The sequence below is a fragment of the Ailuropoda melanoleuca genome, chromosome 4, assembly GCF_002007445.2.
Source record: "Ailuropoda melanoleuca isolate Jingjing chromosome 4, ASM200744v2, whole genome shotgun sequence".
Taxonomy (NCBI): domain Eukaryota; kingdom Metazoa; phylum Chordata; class Mammalia; order Carnivora; family Ursidae; genus Ailuropoda; species Ailuropoda melanoleuca.
The window spans coordinates 105,954,650-105,966,859 of record NC_048221.1 but is presented as its reverse complement, the minus strand read 5'-3'; the positions used below and the strand labels follow the sequence as shown (position 1 = coordinate 105,966,859).

General features: G+C 41.5%; 1 protein-coding gene across 2 annotated transcripts in view; it reads right to left on the bottom strand.

Annotated features, from left to right (window-relative positions):
* KDM3A (lysine demethylase 3A) overlaps positions 1–10,006 on the bottom strand; it is a 56,127-nt gene extending 46,121 nt beyond the window's left edge. For both annotated transcript variants that reach the window (XR_002143326.2, XM_002922335.4), the window contains exons 1-4: positions 9,865–10,006; positions 9,041–9,256; positions 2,393–2,548; positions 723–833 (exon numbers count right to left, since the gene is read on the bottom strand). Coding sequence is in view for 1 of the 2 variants with exons in the window: in XM_002922335.4 (XP_002922381.1) it covers positions 723–833; positions 2,393–2,548; positions 9,041–9,226 (453 nt within the window). In the remaining variant the exon portion in view is untranslated. The remainder of the gene's footprint in view (positions 1–722; positions 834–2,392; positions 2,549–9,040; positions 9,257–9,864) is intronic.
* Between the last annotated feature and the right edge of the window lie 2,204 nt (positions 10,007–12,210).

Here is a 12,210-nt window from a genome sequence, read left to right as displayed (position 1 = left end):
CAATCAACAGCACTATGACTCACGGCTGAATGAAACTTACCTAACATATACATTTCCTCCCTAAGACACATCACGGCCTCATTGCACGTAGGAACGCTAGTTAGCACTTCAGCACTACATTTGGTATAGTGAAACCACCAAAAAAAAAAAAGTACAAAAATTCAGCACTAAACAGACCTCAAAAAGCACATCTATTTACAGTATGAGAGATGAAACAAGGCAGAATGTGTCACCTTATCTGACTTCAGCTGGGAACACTTCTCAGGTAACTCACATTTTTCACCACTCTACCAATGTCTGCGAATGACCATGAGAGTGAAGTACTGACTTGGGGGTTATAAATATATTCTAGCAAGTAGGCAACTTCCCACATATAGAATACATAAATAATGACTGCCACATATGGATATGGATACATGTACATGTATATATATGAATGATAGTCAATCTTTTAAAAATTATTTTCATATCACCTAGGTGTTTCCATACATAAACACACACTATCAACTGTACTACCTCTGTCCTTCCAACTCTAAATGGATAGCACCAACCCAATGGATAACATTGAAGGATGAAGTCTAACAACTAACTGTTGATGAGATGGGTCCTTTTCTGTGTTAGGTATCTATTGGAATTAGAGCAATCAACATCAGTATTCTAGTTTTCATATTTAAAAATTTATATTTCTATCTTTAGAGTTTAATATTGTTTTTATCTTTTACCTGTATAGGCTTCAGAAGGTCTTTAGAAAGAAATACTCTTTGTTGATCTCCCAGAAAGCGAACAGACGTTATGGATCCCAAACCAGCTTTGTCTAACAGAGACTTATACACCTAGAAAAAAAACAAAATGTTTTGGCATCACAACTCCTACCAGCATAATTCTGAAAATGGGGACTAGCAATTTTCTACACATGCAGAGAGATAAAACCATTAAGTTTTTTATTTACTGCTGGCATCTCGATAACAACTATTTACACAACCACAACAAGATTGCACAATTTTTTTTTTAAAAGATTTTATTTATTTATTCGACAGAGATAGAGACAGCCAGTGAGAGAGGGAACACAAGCAGGGGGAATGGGAGAGGAAGAAGCAGGCTCAAAGCGGAGGAGCCTGATGTGGGGCTCGATCCCATAACGCCGGGATCACACCCTGAGTCGAAGGCGGACGCTTAACCACTGTGCCACCCAGGCACCCCGAAGATTGCACAATTTTCATCCAAAATCAATCACTGAAACCAGACACACATTTGGGAGTCATTAACATATAGGTCTGGGTTCAGAAATACACAGCTTCTCCAAAATTTATGTGAAAAATTGTGTGTATACATTTTTCTGGGGAGACAGGGCCATGTTTTTAGCAAATTCTTAATAGCTGGGGAGGAGGGGGAGATACAAAGAGCAAAATACAACTTTAACCAAAACCCTATACCACTCAAAAACCTCCAGTTCTCACCCACAGGCAAAATCTTAACTTTGCTAGCATGGAACGCTAGACCCTTCACAATGTGGTCAGCCTTTCAGCCACCTTCCTAGCCTTTCCAACTGTTTAAACCTGGCCCTTCCACTGTTAAGCCCTATGTCTCACAAAACCAGAATTGTCCTCTCCAGACACTGATCACTCTCATCTTCTAACTACACCAGATTTATGATGTGAAATGGCATAATCGTGTACTATCAATACTTTCAGAGCCAAAAAATATTATGAGTCAGAAAGAACCTTAGAGGGGCGCCTGGGTGGCACAGCGGTTAAGCGTCTGCCTTCGGCTCAGGGCGTGATCCCGGCGTTATGGGATCACCCCACATCAGGCTCCTCCGCTATGAGCCTGCTTCTTCCTCTCCCACTCCCCCTGCTTGTGTTTCCCTCTCTCGCTGGCTGTCTCTATCTCTGTTAAATAAATAAATAAAATCTTAAAAAAAAAGAAAAGAAAAGAAAAAGAAAAAAAAAAAGAACCTTAGAGATCATGAGGCCAAGACTGGCAACCCCTACAGGAGCCAGGCAACAGCCAGATTTTAAGGTATACTCTCCATATTTTAAAAGTAAACAACTAATCCAAATTTTCTTAAAACTCTATGAAGGTCAAGCCAAATACACATATATATGTATGCCTATATACATATGCTGGTTTCTGACCTAGACATTCCCCACATTACCTCCTTCCCCATTTTTCAAGTGAAGAAAATGAGACAGGAGAAAGTCAAGGGCCCAGAGTTACAGGGTGCCTAGCAGAGCTGACAGGAGATTCTGGGTGCTCTTTTGACTCCTCTACCTTGTTATGTATCCGTACTATTATTCTCCAGAGGCCAAATATTGGCATTACATATACATTTTCCTTGTTTCACTCTTAACAGCTTAAATACCCTGTTCTCATAACCCCCAGCTGTACTCACTATTGCAGGCCATTGAACAACTCGTTCAGAAATCTCAGGAGACTTTCGTTCAGCCAAAACCAAGTTATGCTCTACTAAAAATGCTCTCCTTAGAAGGCTGTAGACTTCTATCCATCTTCTCTTCCTCCAAGATTCCCCATCAAACTCCACACACACCTAAACAGAAGTGAAAAAAAGCAGATTCAAGTAATGAAAATAAACATGGAAAACGCCAAAAGTTGAATTATACCCTTATTTTCTACCTGAATCTTTATCTAAATGTGCTGTCCCTCTTTCCCACCCTTACTTCCCTTCACAGTCCACAATCAACCAACCAAACAGGTTAATCTAACCATCCAGTCTGGATCCCAAATTATTTTGGGAAGCAGCAGTCAAGGGTTTTGGAGGCCAGTCTCTGCCCCAAAATAACTTCTAGGAAGCCCATACAGCAAAGAACCCCCATGTAGGTTTTTACATATGTTAAATATCAGAGCTTTGAGAATCAAAAGAAAGAAATTTGAAACCCTAAAAAAATACTTATTGGGCGTCATTGTAATTCTAAAATGACACTGTGGGCTTAAGATGACCCTCCCATCAGCATAATCCACCACTTGTTTTGCATCCCTTTGGTATGCATAGGACTTAGTCTTACAAGATCTAGTAGACAGCACATCCTCAACATCCCCTTCAGTTGAATAAACTGGGAGTTGGGAGTCAAAGACCACTTTGCTAAATACACAAATAGTTGATAAACTGACCCCACAGTTAAACTCCTTCAATATTTGGTGTAAAAATCACTATTTTTATTTGACTTAAAATCCCTTTTCTTACTAAAGAGGCCTCTCGGTTTTGGTTTCCAAGAATTAATGAACACATTAATCCTAGTCATAATTTCATATACAATCACATCTCCCTTTCCAAGCTTAATTTAAAAAAAGATGTAGTTAACTTCCATTCATCTGTCAGAACTCAATTAAAAAAATCCTTTCCTCAAAGAAGCCTTCCCTTACCAAAGAGCAAGTCCCCACCCCCCCACCCCCGCTAAAAGAGAGTTCGCTTTGTTAATTGCACTCAAAGCCCTATACTTCTCCTTCCTAGTACCTATCCACACTTTGAATTATTTATTTGTGGCTAACTGATTCACATAAATTCTAAGAGGTCAAAGTCTATATGTTTTTACTTACCACTGTACTTCACTGGTATCCAGTCCCCAGTGAGTACTCAAATACTTGTTGAATGAATAAATTTCTCTCTGAATTGGACTCTTAACCTTCTGTTACTCTCAACCATTTAGCAAGTAGGACATTCCCAACTGGTATATCACTAGCCCCAATCCCAAACCTCCTCCGGTTTTATGGCTTTATAATATCAATTTTTTTAAAAAATCAATGAAATTTATAACCCATCCTACCCTTCTCCCTCAAAATCTGCATCCCTAACTTTCAGGCAACTTCCCGAGAAGATGCATATCTTCTTGGCATGGCAGACTTTTAATCTTGCAGTTATCAGATCATCCATACAGATGTGTGAGCACCTACTCTGTGACAAGGCCCTGTGTTACACTCTCTTTGGTTCTATGCATTCCATCCATCACTATACCCAATTAAATGGTCCTTCACAGAATTGTTTAGAGACTGCTCATCTTCCTGCCTCCCCAGTCACAGAATACAGATTCTACGATCGCTCCTCTAAACTGGATAGTCTTTCAGCCCCACATCACATCAACCTCAAACTCACACTAGATTTAGATGAGTTCTGCCATCAATGTGGTGTAAGAGGAATGAGTATATACAAACTACAGCACTGGAGAAATCTGGTTTGAATCCCAGCTATGCAGAAGCTTTTTTAGAATGATTTTACCTGCATAAAATAATATACATAGCTTTACAAAGAAAACCAATTAGCCTGCATGTCAGCTTAAGAACCCTTGCTTAAATCTAAGCTCTTTGAAACTGGTTTTGCTAGCTCCAAAATGAGAATACTAACACCTACCCCTCACTGAATCATTAGATAAAATTTTAAGACAAGGTATGTAAAGTATCTGGCAAGGAGATTAGGTAGCTTTAAGACTTCCACAGTAATTCAAATTTAATTTATCAGGGTATCAGTTCAGTTAGGAATGGGGGAGAGAAGATCCTAAATATGACTGTCCAGCATCTACTCAGGGGAAGAAAAAAAAAAAAAAAGTAAAGGATTAAGATGTTGAGTAGCTTTCCAAAACTTAAGCAACATCACAATTCTTATCAAATCACTATCTATAAAGCTTATGATCAACCCTAAGCCAAAATTTAGATAGGGGCCCTTCTTCTTTATATTCCAATTTTTGAGTGATTCAAAAATTAAGTTTAACTCCTTAAAAATAACTTAGTTTATGACTTTGGAGTATTATGTTGCATTAGTCAAAAACTCACATTAACTTCACTTTGAAAAAAGGTGATTTTTTTTTAAAATATAATGAAACAAGTTGTAAGCTCTCCTCTTCTTTTCAAAAGTTTCCTATCACAACCACAAATGTCTCTCATTTGTGCCTTGAAGCCTGAGGTTCTATATGTAAGGGACCCCCCCCCCAGCCTCCTATTCAAAAATTTCTATAAAAAGACACACCAGGGACATCTGGGTGGCTCAATGGGTTAAGTGTCTGACTCTTGCTTGCTTTTGACTCAGGTCATGATCTCAGGGTTGTGAGATCGAGCCCCACACTGGGCTCATGTACTAGGCATGGAGCCTGCCTGTGATTCTCTCTCTCTCTCTGCCCCACCCCCAAAAAAGGGGCATCAATAAAAATTCAAATTCAGAGGGAACTAAAGTGACCTGACCAAGCTTCTGCAAGCTTACTGATGTAACTAGTTCTCATTTAAATTCTGTTATTCCCCTCATGTTCCTTTGGTACACAAGTAGATGCTATTTATGCTGATTCCAAAGGCCAAAAAGAGGCCGATTAATTATGATTCACTACCTATAATGTCCAAACTTGCTATTCTTTTAATAGGACATTTTGTAAATGTGTACCTTATTAGTCTATTAAACCTCTGGACCAGATGTTGAATATTTCAAATTAATTATTTCAAGTTAATTTTTCCCCAACAGAAAATCTTTTTAATACATGAATATTTTATCTAATCAAGCTAATCTCAAAACCTCCCACTCTTAACATACATTAATCTCACCCGGGTATATGATTATAAAAACCATCAGAAAGGCCAAGTAAGATATTTCCAAGTTTAAAAGTAGGCAGTTACAGAATGGCATGGTTTTTAAGTCAAGTTTTTATCTATTCTATGCCCAGCACTATAATGCAGAACACCACTTATTCCACTTTCCACAAATTAGGAAATTATTTCTTTATGTTTCTGTTTATGTCTTCCTATACTAAATAAAACGTTTATCTAAAATCCTGAAGTCTAGCATTCAATTATGGGGGTAAACAGATTTTATTACACTGGTAGGAATTTCTCACTTTACACGGTTTGACTGGCAGCAAAATTCCAATTGTATGTAAGGATGAAAAGGCTAGACATTGGTCAAGTCACCCAACTGCCAAAAAGGGAACTTCTAACAGCAGGAAATAGTTCACAGAGGTGTCAAGTATTACTCATCTGCTACTTAGGGGTATCCCTAAGAACTAAAAAGCAGAACACTCAAGTATAAGTTAGGTTCAAAGAAAGGAAACTGGAAAAGACCTAGACAGACAAGATGAGGAAAAAGGACATTCTCAGCATGCACAATGAACGAAACCACTTGTCTCACGCTCAAGTAGAAAGAGTAGGATTAAAAAAAAGGTTCTCATAACCATACTAATAAAGATTTGTTGTTATTTGTAGCAAGAGAATGCCACTGCTCCATCAGAAGATTATTTCTAAACTGCTTTTCAATGTAGAATAATTGTGATTCCTTCCATTTATTCAAATATTTCAGCAAACTACATGCCAAGCAATGTTCTAAGTGCTGAAGATAAAAGGCTCACAAAATACAATGCCTTACTCTCACTCTACCTGAATATAAAGCCCAGTGTTTAAGATCTAGAGACAAACTTAGGCAAGTCATTTAATTTCTTCAAGCCTCCAATTCTAACACTAAAAATGTGGTTTACCATCTAGAATATTTGTGAGAATTAAATAAGGTGCCAGACAGTAAGCATTTAATCATTATTATGTCTTCATCCTAACTCTTTGTAATCAACAACTATACATTGTATCTGAGTGAGTGACTTTGTTAAGTCTCTCTCCAGGTGAAACAAAGTTAACAAGTCATGGCCTCATTAACATCATCCTCACATAGCAGCAAATCAGTCTAGACAAACTTGTACTTCTAATACCAAACCGGTTGCATACTACTTGAATTGTATTCATTTATATTCATCTTAGACCCCAGTCCCACTCCACCCCCCAAAACTTCATACACTTAGCCCAACTGTAAGCATGGTCTTCGTTACTCACTAGGTCCTGCCTGCATTTTCCCAAGCACGATTTGGTTCTAGTATTTTGAAATTCTGTTTTTGCTAATACAATATGCCCTTAAAACTTAAACCATCTGTTACTCAATTAAGGAACATAATGATAAATCATGATTAGATAAGAGCAATCAAATAATTTGCACCTTACATGAAGGCTGAATTACAAAGTCTGCAGGTAAACCAAAAATCAAATGTAGTTAAAACTGTTCTTCAAATGAAAAAAATCCCTGTTTATCTCCAGGTGAGGCATCTTAGTGCAATGGAAAAAACACAGCCAAACCTAGATTCAAATCCTCCCTCCATCACTGAGTAGCTAATTATGCAAATCTTCTGAAAATGAAGATATTACCACCACCTCAAAGATTGGGGGTGGCAGAAAAGTGGAGATTAAAAAGAATACCCAGAAAGGACTTCCTAGATTGCCTTCCTAATCCAATGGGTCTATAATTAGGTCCTGCTGGGGAAGAGAACACCTAGTCTGCATTCATCTGCCAAAACACTAACAACTTAAATCTTGTTTCCATTCAAATCAGATAAAAACAAATGCACCAGAGAAAATTTTACTTGGCAGGTGAAATAAACCACAACAACTACGACCGAAATCTGGTACACGCAACCCACTTTATGGAGAAAGATCATTAGCCCAAAGCAAATAGGTTGGCCATCTTTGTACCACACTACTTTCTTTCTATAAAAATAGCTAAACCCGGTTTGCTGGGAGGAATGAAAAGGAGGAGAAAAACCAAACTTTACAGTGTATGACAGGAATCCTTTTGTGACACGGGGAGCATAATGGTAAAAACAGTGGGCTCAAGTATCAAAACTTCCTGGGTCAGAGCACAGGCTTTGCCAATTTCTAGGTATGTGACCTTGGTGAGATACTTAATCTCCCCCAACTCCAATATTTTTGTCTGTAAAATGAAGCAATATTAGTACCTACTCCTGAAGAGTTGCTGTAAGGATTAATAAGATCATGGCCATGAAGTGTTCAGCAGGATGCCTGGCACGTGGCTAAGTGCTCAATAGTCACTCCTCCTTTTAAACATGAAGACAAGGCACGCTGGAAGCTTTAAAAATATACGACCACATATGCTTCTCCAACAACCCTTTGCAGACTAAAACTGGTTTGGGCATGTACTATCACCTTAAAGTGTTCGAATGAACAATGTGTCAGAAATCAACATGTATTCGACTAACAGTGCTAAAACTTGCTTCCCAATCTGAACATGGTTTTCAAGAAAAAGCAGTAATGATGCAGTGAAGATGCTGAAATATATCCACTATACAGGGTGGAAATCTCTTCTGTTCTAACAAGCTTCCTTCAAGTTATCACCACTTTGGAGTCTTTGTTAGGGACCTTTCTCCAGTTATTTTTGCACAAAGGAGTCTTTGTTGGTAGAATAGCTTCCTTACTGGTTGCTCCCAGACAATCCTTTGCCACCAATACTTCTATTAGAGAGTACAATTAGAATTCATCTCTTTTTGAAAAGATCTAACTGAAAAAGGTTCTGAGTGTCATTCTGATTAAAAATCACTGCCCACATTTGTTCCCGTTTCTCTCCCTCCCCCCAAACACCGAAGTGGAGTATTTCAAAGCCATTCCTCTAAAACACCATATAAGGGTCGGCTCCACCCCTACCCTCCATACATGGTCAAAGCCCACACCTACCTACAGACTCATCACAGGCGACCAGGAACCCACTTCCACCCTGACCCACCATATACGGACAAGAACCCACCCTAATATGCCAAAGAGAACTAAGCTCCTCCCTCTTCACTCACTCCATTTCTATCAAGCCTGAAAGTTTAACAAGTTGGGTTAAGAAATTAAGAGGAACAAACAAAAAAACCACCTGGAAGCGCTAGCCCTCCATTCTTAATGATTCTTAACATCACCTACCTGACCACTCTAGCTAACAACACTCCCCCTTCCGAGAACTATCATACAGTCCCAGGAAGGCACAGCGCGGGCAATAACGAAGCGTGTCTGAGCAACCCCAAGGCCGTCATTAAACACAGGCAACTGCAGGCCAAACACACCTCGGTTCTACACAACCATTTCAAAGACTTTCAAGGTCTAGTTTTCTGCACCTTCAGATCAGATGCCAACTTTCTGGTCGCCCTTTTCAGAAGAGGGGAGGGGGCCCCCACCGGCTGTCTCGTTACCAAGGTAACTACAAAACGTCCGACAGCTGAGGCCCGGGAGCTGACTTTACCTTCAGGTCCTTCTTGGTAACGTCGGTGTGGGAGACGGCTCGAATGGTCCCAGAGAGCCAGGGCCACTCGGCGACGCGCTCCACGTCCCAGCTGTCGTGGCCGCCGTCGCTGCCGTCGGCTGCGGACAGACTGAGGAATCGCTTCCCCACCAATACTGGCCAACTTTCTCCGAGCGTGAGCACCATGGTTTCCACGCCTGCAGGAAGGGCTCCTCCCTGCAAAAATACAAAAACAAAATGCAGCGGGGGCCGCCGGTGGGAGGGGGCCGGGAAGAGAGGACGCGGGGGAAGCGGGGGCGGAGGGATGGGTCCTAACCCGGCTGGGAGCACCAGATCCCAGGCGGCGGCGACCGCAGCCGCTCCGAGAGAGGACTCAACACCCGATCTCTACACCGGCGTCCTCCCCCGCCCCCCGGATCCCTCCCCCACGGCAAACACGGGCCCAAGCGCCGCGTGACCCTCGTTCTCCCAAGTTTCGCTTTTCCAAAACCTTAAACCTAAACGCAGAGGGAGTGAGGGGAGAATTATTCTGCAGCTTTAGTGGATTTTAAAGTGTTCGCCCCCCCACCCTGGGCAAGAAAAGGCCAAAAGCGAGAGCCCGTCCGGGGCGGCCGCGTCCCCGCCCCGGGCGGCCCCGCGGGAGGGGCGAGCCCGCGGTTCCGCATGCCCCGCCGCCCCGCCCCGACACAGCGCTCTCCCGAGCGCCGACCCCCGGGCGTCCCTAGCCCCGGCCTGAGCCGCGACGCGGGGGCGGCAGGGCCGCGGGCTCGGCGCCTTCATCTTTCTTCCTCCTCTCCCCTCAGCCGAGGCCGCGGCGCTCTTACCCCGCCTCCTGCCTCCCTGAGTCACCGGCGGCAGCCGCCGTTTCCAGCCGCCCAGCTCTAGCTCTGACTTGGTTCAAGAGCTCTCACAAGACACGCACAGCCTCTCGGGTCCGCCCCCTCGGAGCCGCTTCCGCCGTTCATTGGCCTAGTCTTAGAAGCTGGGCGAGGCTCGTGGGTAAATAGCCCATCACCATTGGCCGGCCTGGCGCAGGCGGGGCGAGAGAAAAAAACAATTCCTTGGCTGCCTCCTCCCTCTCCCCTCCCCCTTCCGACTCCCGGACGACCCCCATTAGGTTAAAGTACACAGAGCGTAAGCGAGAGATCCCTCCGCCACAGCCATTCTTTCCATTTGTTGCCTACGGTATGCAAAAAAGTCCCGCGAAATCGCTTATCAACTTTAAGGGCCAGAGGAAAATTGTAGGGGTGCATAGATAAGAATGAGTGACGAGCCACAGGGCTGTATATGCCTATGGGATTGCTCTTCAATTAGGTAGGCTGTCGACGGAAGATGGGCTTTCCACTTGGCGGAAGAATCTCACAGGAAAGGGGTGAGGGCGGTGCAGAGTCAGCGGGGGAGGGAAGGGACGGGAACGTGCGGTTTCAAGCGTACTCAACTAGAGGGAGGAGCCACTGGGCTCCGGAGGCTCTTGCGCAGGCGCTTCGCAGAGCAGAGGCTGGAGTTTGGGCTGCTGAGCGAAATGGCCGCGGGAGGCGCAGGCGCACGTGGTGTTATTCGTGGAACGTCTAAAGTCCGCCATTTTGAAGGAAAAAATGAAGAAAGGCATGGAGTCATTGGGAAATGACGTTCTTTGAATCTAGAGCAAAAGAGGCCACTCAGTACAATGCAGAATGGGATTTTTTTTATGTAAAGGGAAGTTGGGAAGATATTCTGAGTCTTAATAGAAATTGAAAGACTAGATGAAGGCCATAATGATGCAAGAAATATGAAGAGGTGACTTTGAAGGACAAAGGAGATAAGAGGCGATTGTGTCTTTTGGACCTGAAGTTTTTTGGTTGAATAAAGAAGAAATGGAATGAAGGAATTGAAGACCTTTCAATAAAGCCTAGAGCTTGACATGGCATCACATTTAATCCTCAAGATTAAATGAAAATTAAGTGAGGAACACTTAGTGCCAATTTTACAAGTGTGAAAATTGAGAATCAAAAAAATTTCAAAAAGGGATTGTGCAGACGGGTTAGTGCCAGGTGTTGAGTTTTAACTTATATGTTCTGAATATATGATATTAAATAAATTTTAAAATCTAAATATATACACTGAAGAATTAAATTGGATTTATAATTTGCAGACCATTAAAAAGGGGGGAAATGGAACAAAGAAAACTTATCCAGCCCAACAAAAGTTAGAAATGAGAACAGGAAAGGAAAAAGAAACTTGAAGGGAGTATAGTAAACAGAAAAAAATAAGACTAGAAAAGTAAGTCCAAACATCAGTATTTACAATAAATATAAATGGATTAATTTTACTCATATATTAAAAAGACTCACTGGATTAAAAACAAAATCCAGTTATAACAAGACCACAGGCAAGCTCCAACAAAGACACAGAAAGCATGAAAATATTAGGTTAAAAGATTTACCAATCAAATGGTGATAGAAGGAAAGCACTATAGCAATGTTAATATAATTGAAAAGCGTCAAAAAAGAAAAGGGTTTATATTAATAAAGGATAAAGTCCACAAAGATAATATACACTCTTAAACTATTGTCGCTCTGAGAACATAGGTAAGACTAAATATTAGAATTATGGGAAATTTTTGACAATTTGTAATAGAAGCAGAAGATACAAATATATCTACCCCAGAAACAGGGATCTCAGATTTTAAAAATAAGTGGAGGTATGGAGGACTTCAATTACATAATGAACTATTAATTTGAAAAACAAAGAGATAAGTTCTAACAAGATTCAAAGAACATATAATTCCTATGTTTGTGGTTCCAGAACATAGGAAAGATGGAAAAATATCTGAAGCATTTTTTTTTTAGATTTTATTTCTTTATTTGACAGAGAGAGAGCATAAGCAGGGGGAGCAGCAGGCAGAGGGAGAGGGAGAAGCAGGCTCCCCACTGAGGAGGGAGCCCTATGCAGGCTTTGATCCCAGGACGCTGGGATCATGACCTGAGTCAAAGGCAGACACTTAACTGACTAAGCCACCCAGGTGCCCCTGAAGCATTTTATAAAACTTGCAAAACCCTATTATCAAATCTGAATCAGGAGAATACAAAAAAGAAAAAGTTCATGTCAATGAGGCTCATGAACATAGATGGAAAATTCTTAAATAAAATATCAGCAAATTGGGGCACCTGGGTGGCTCAGTTGGGTCATAA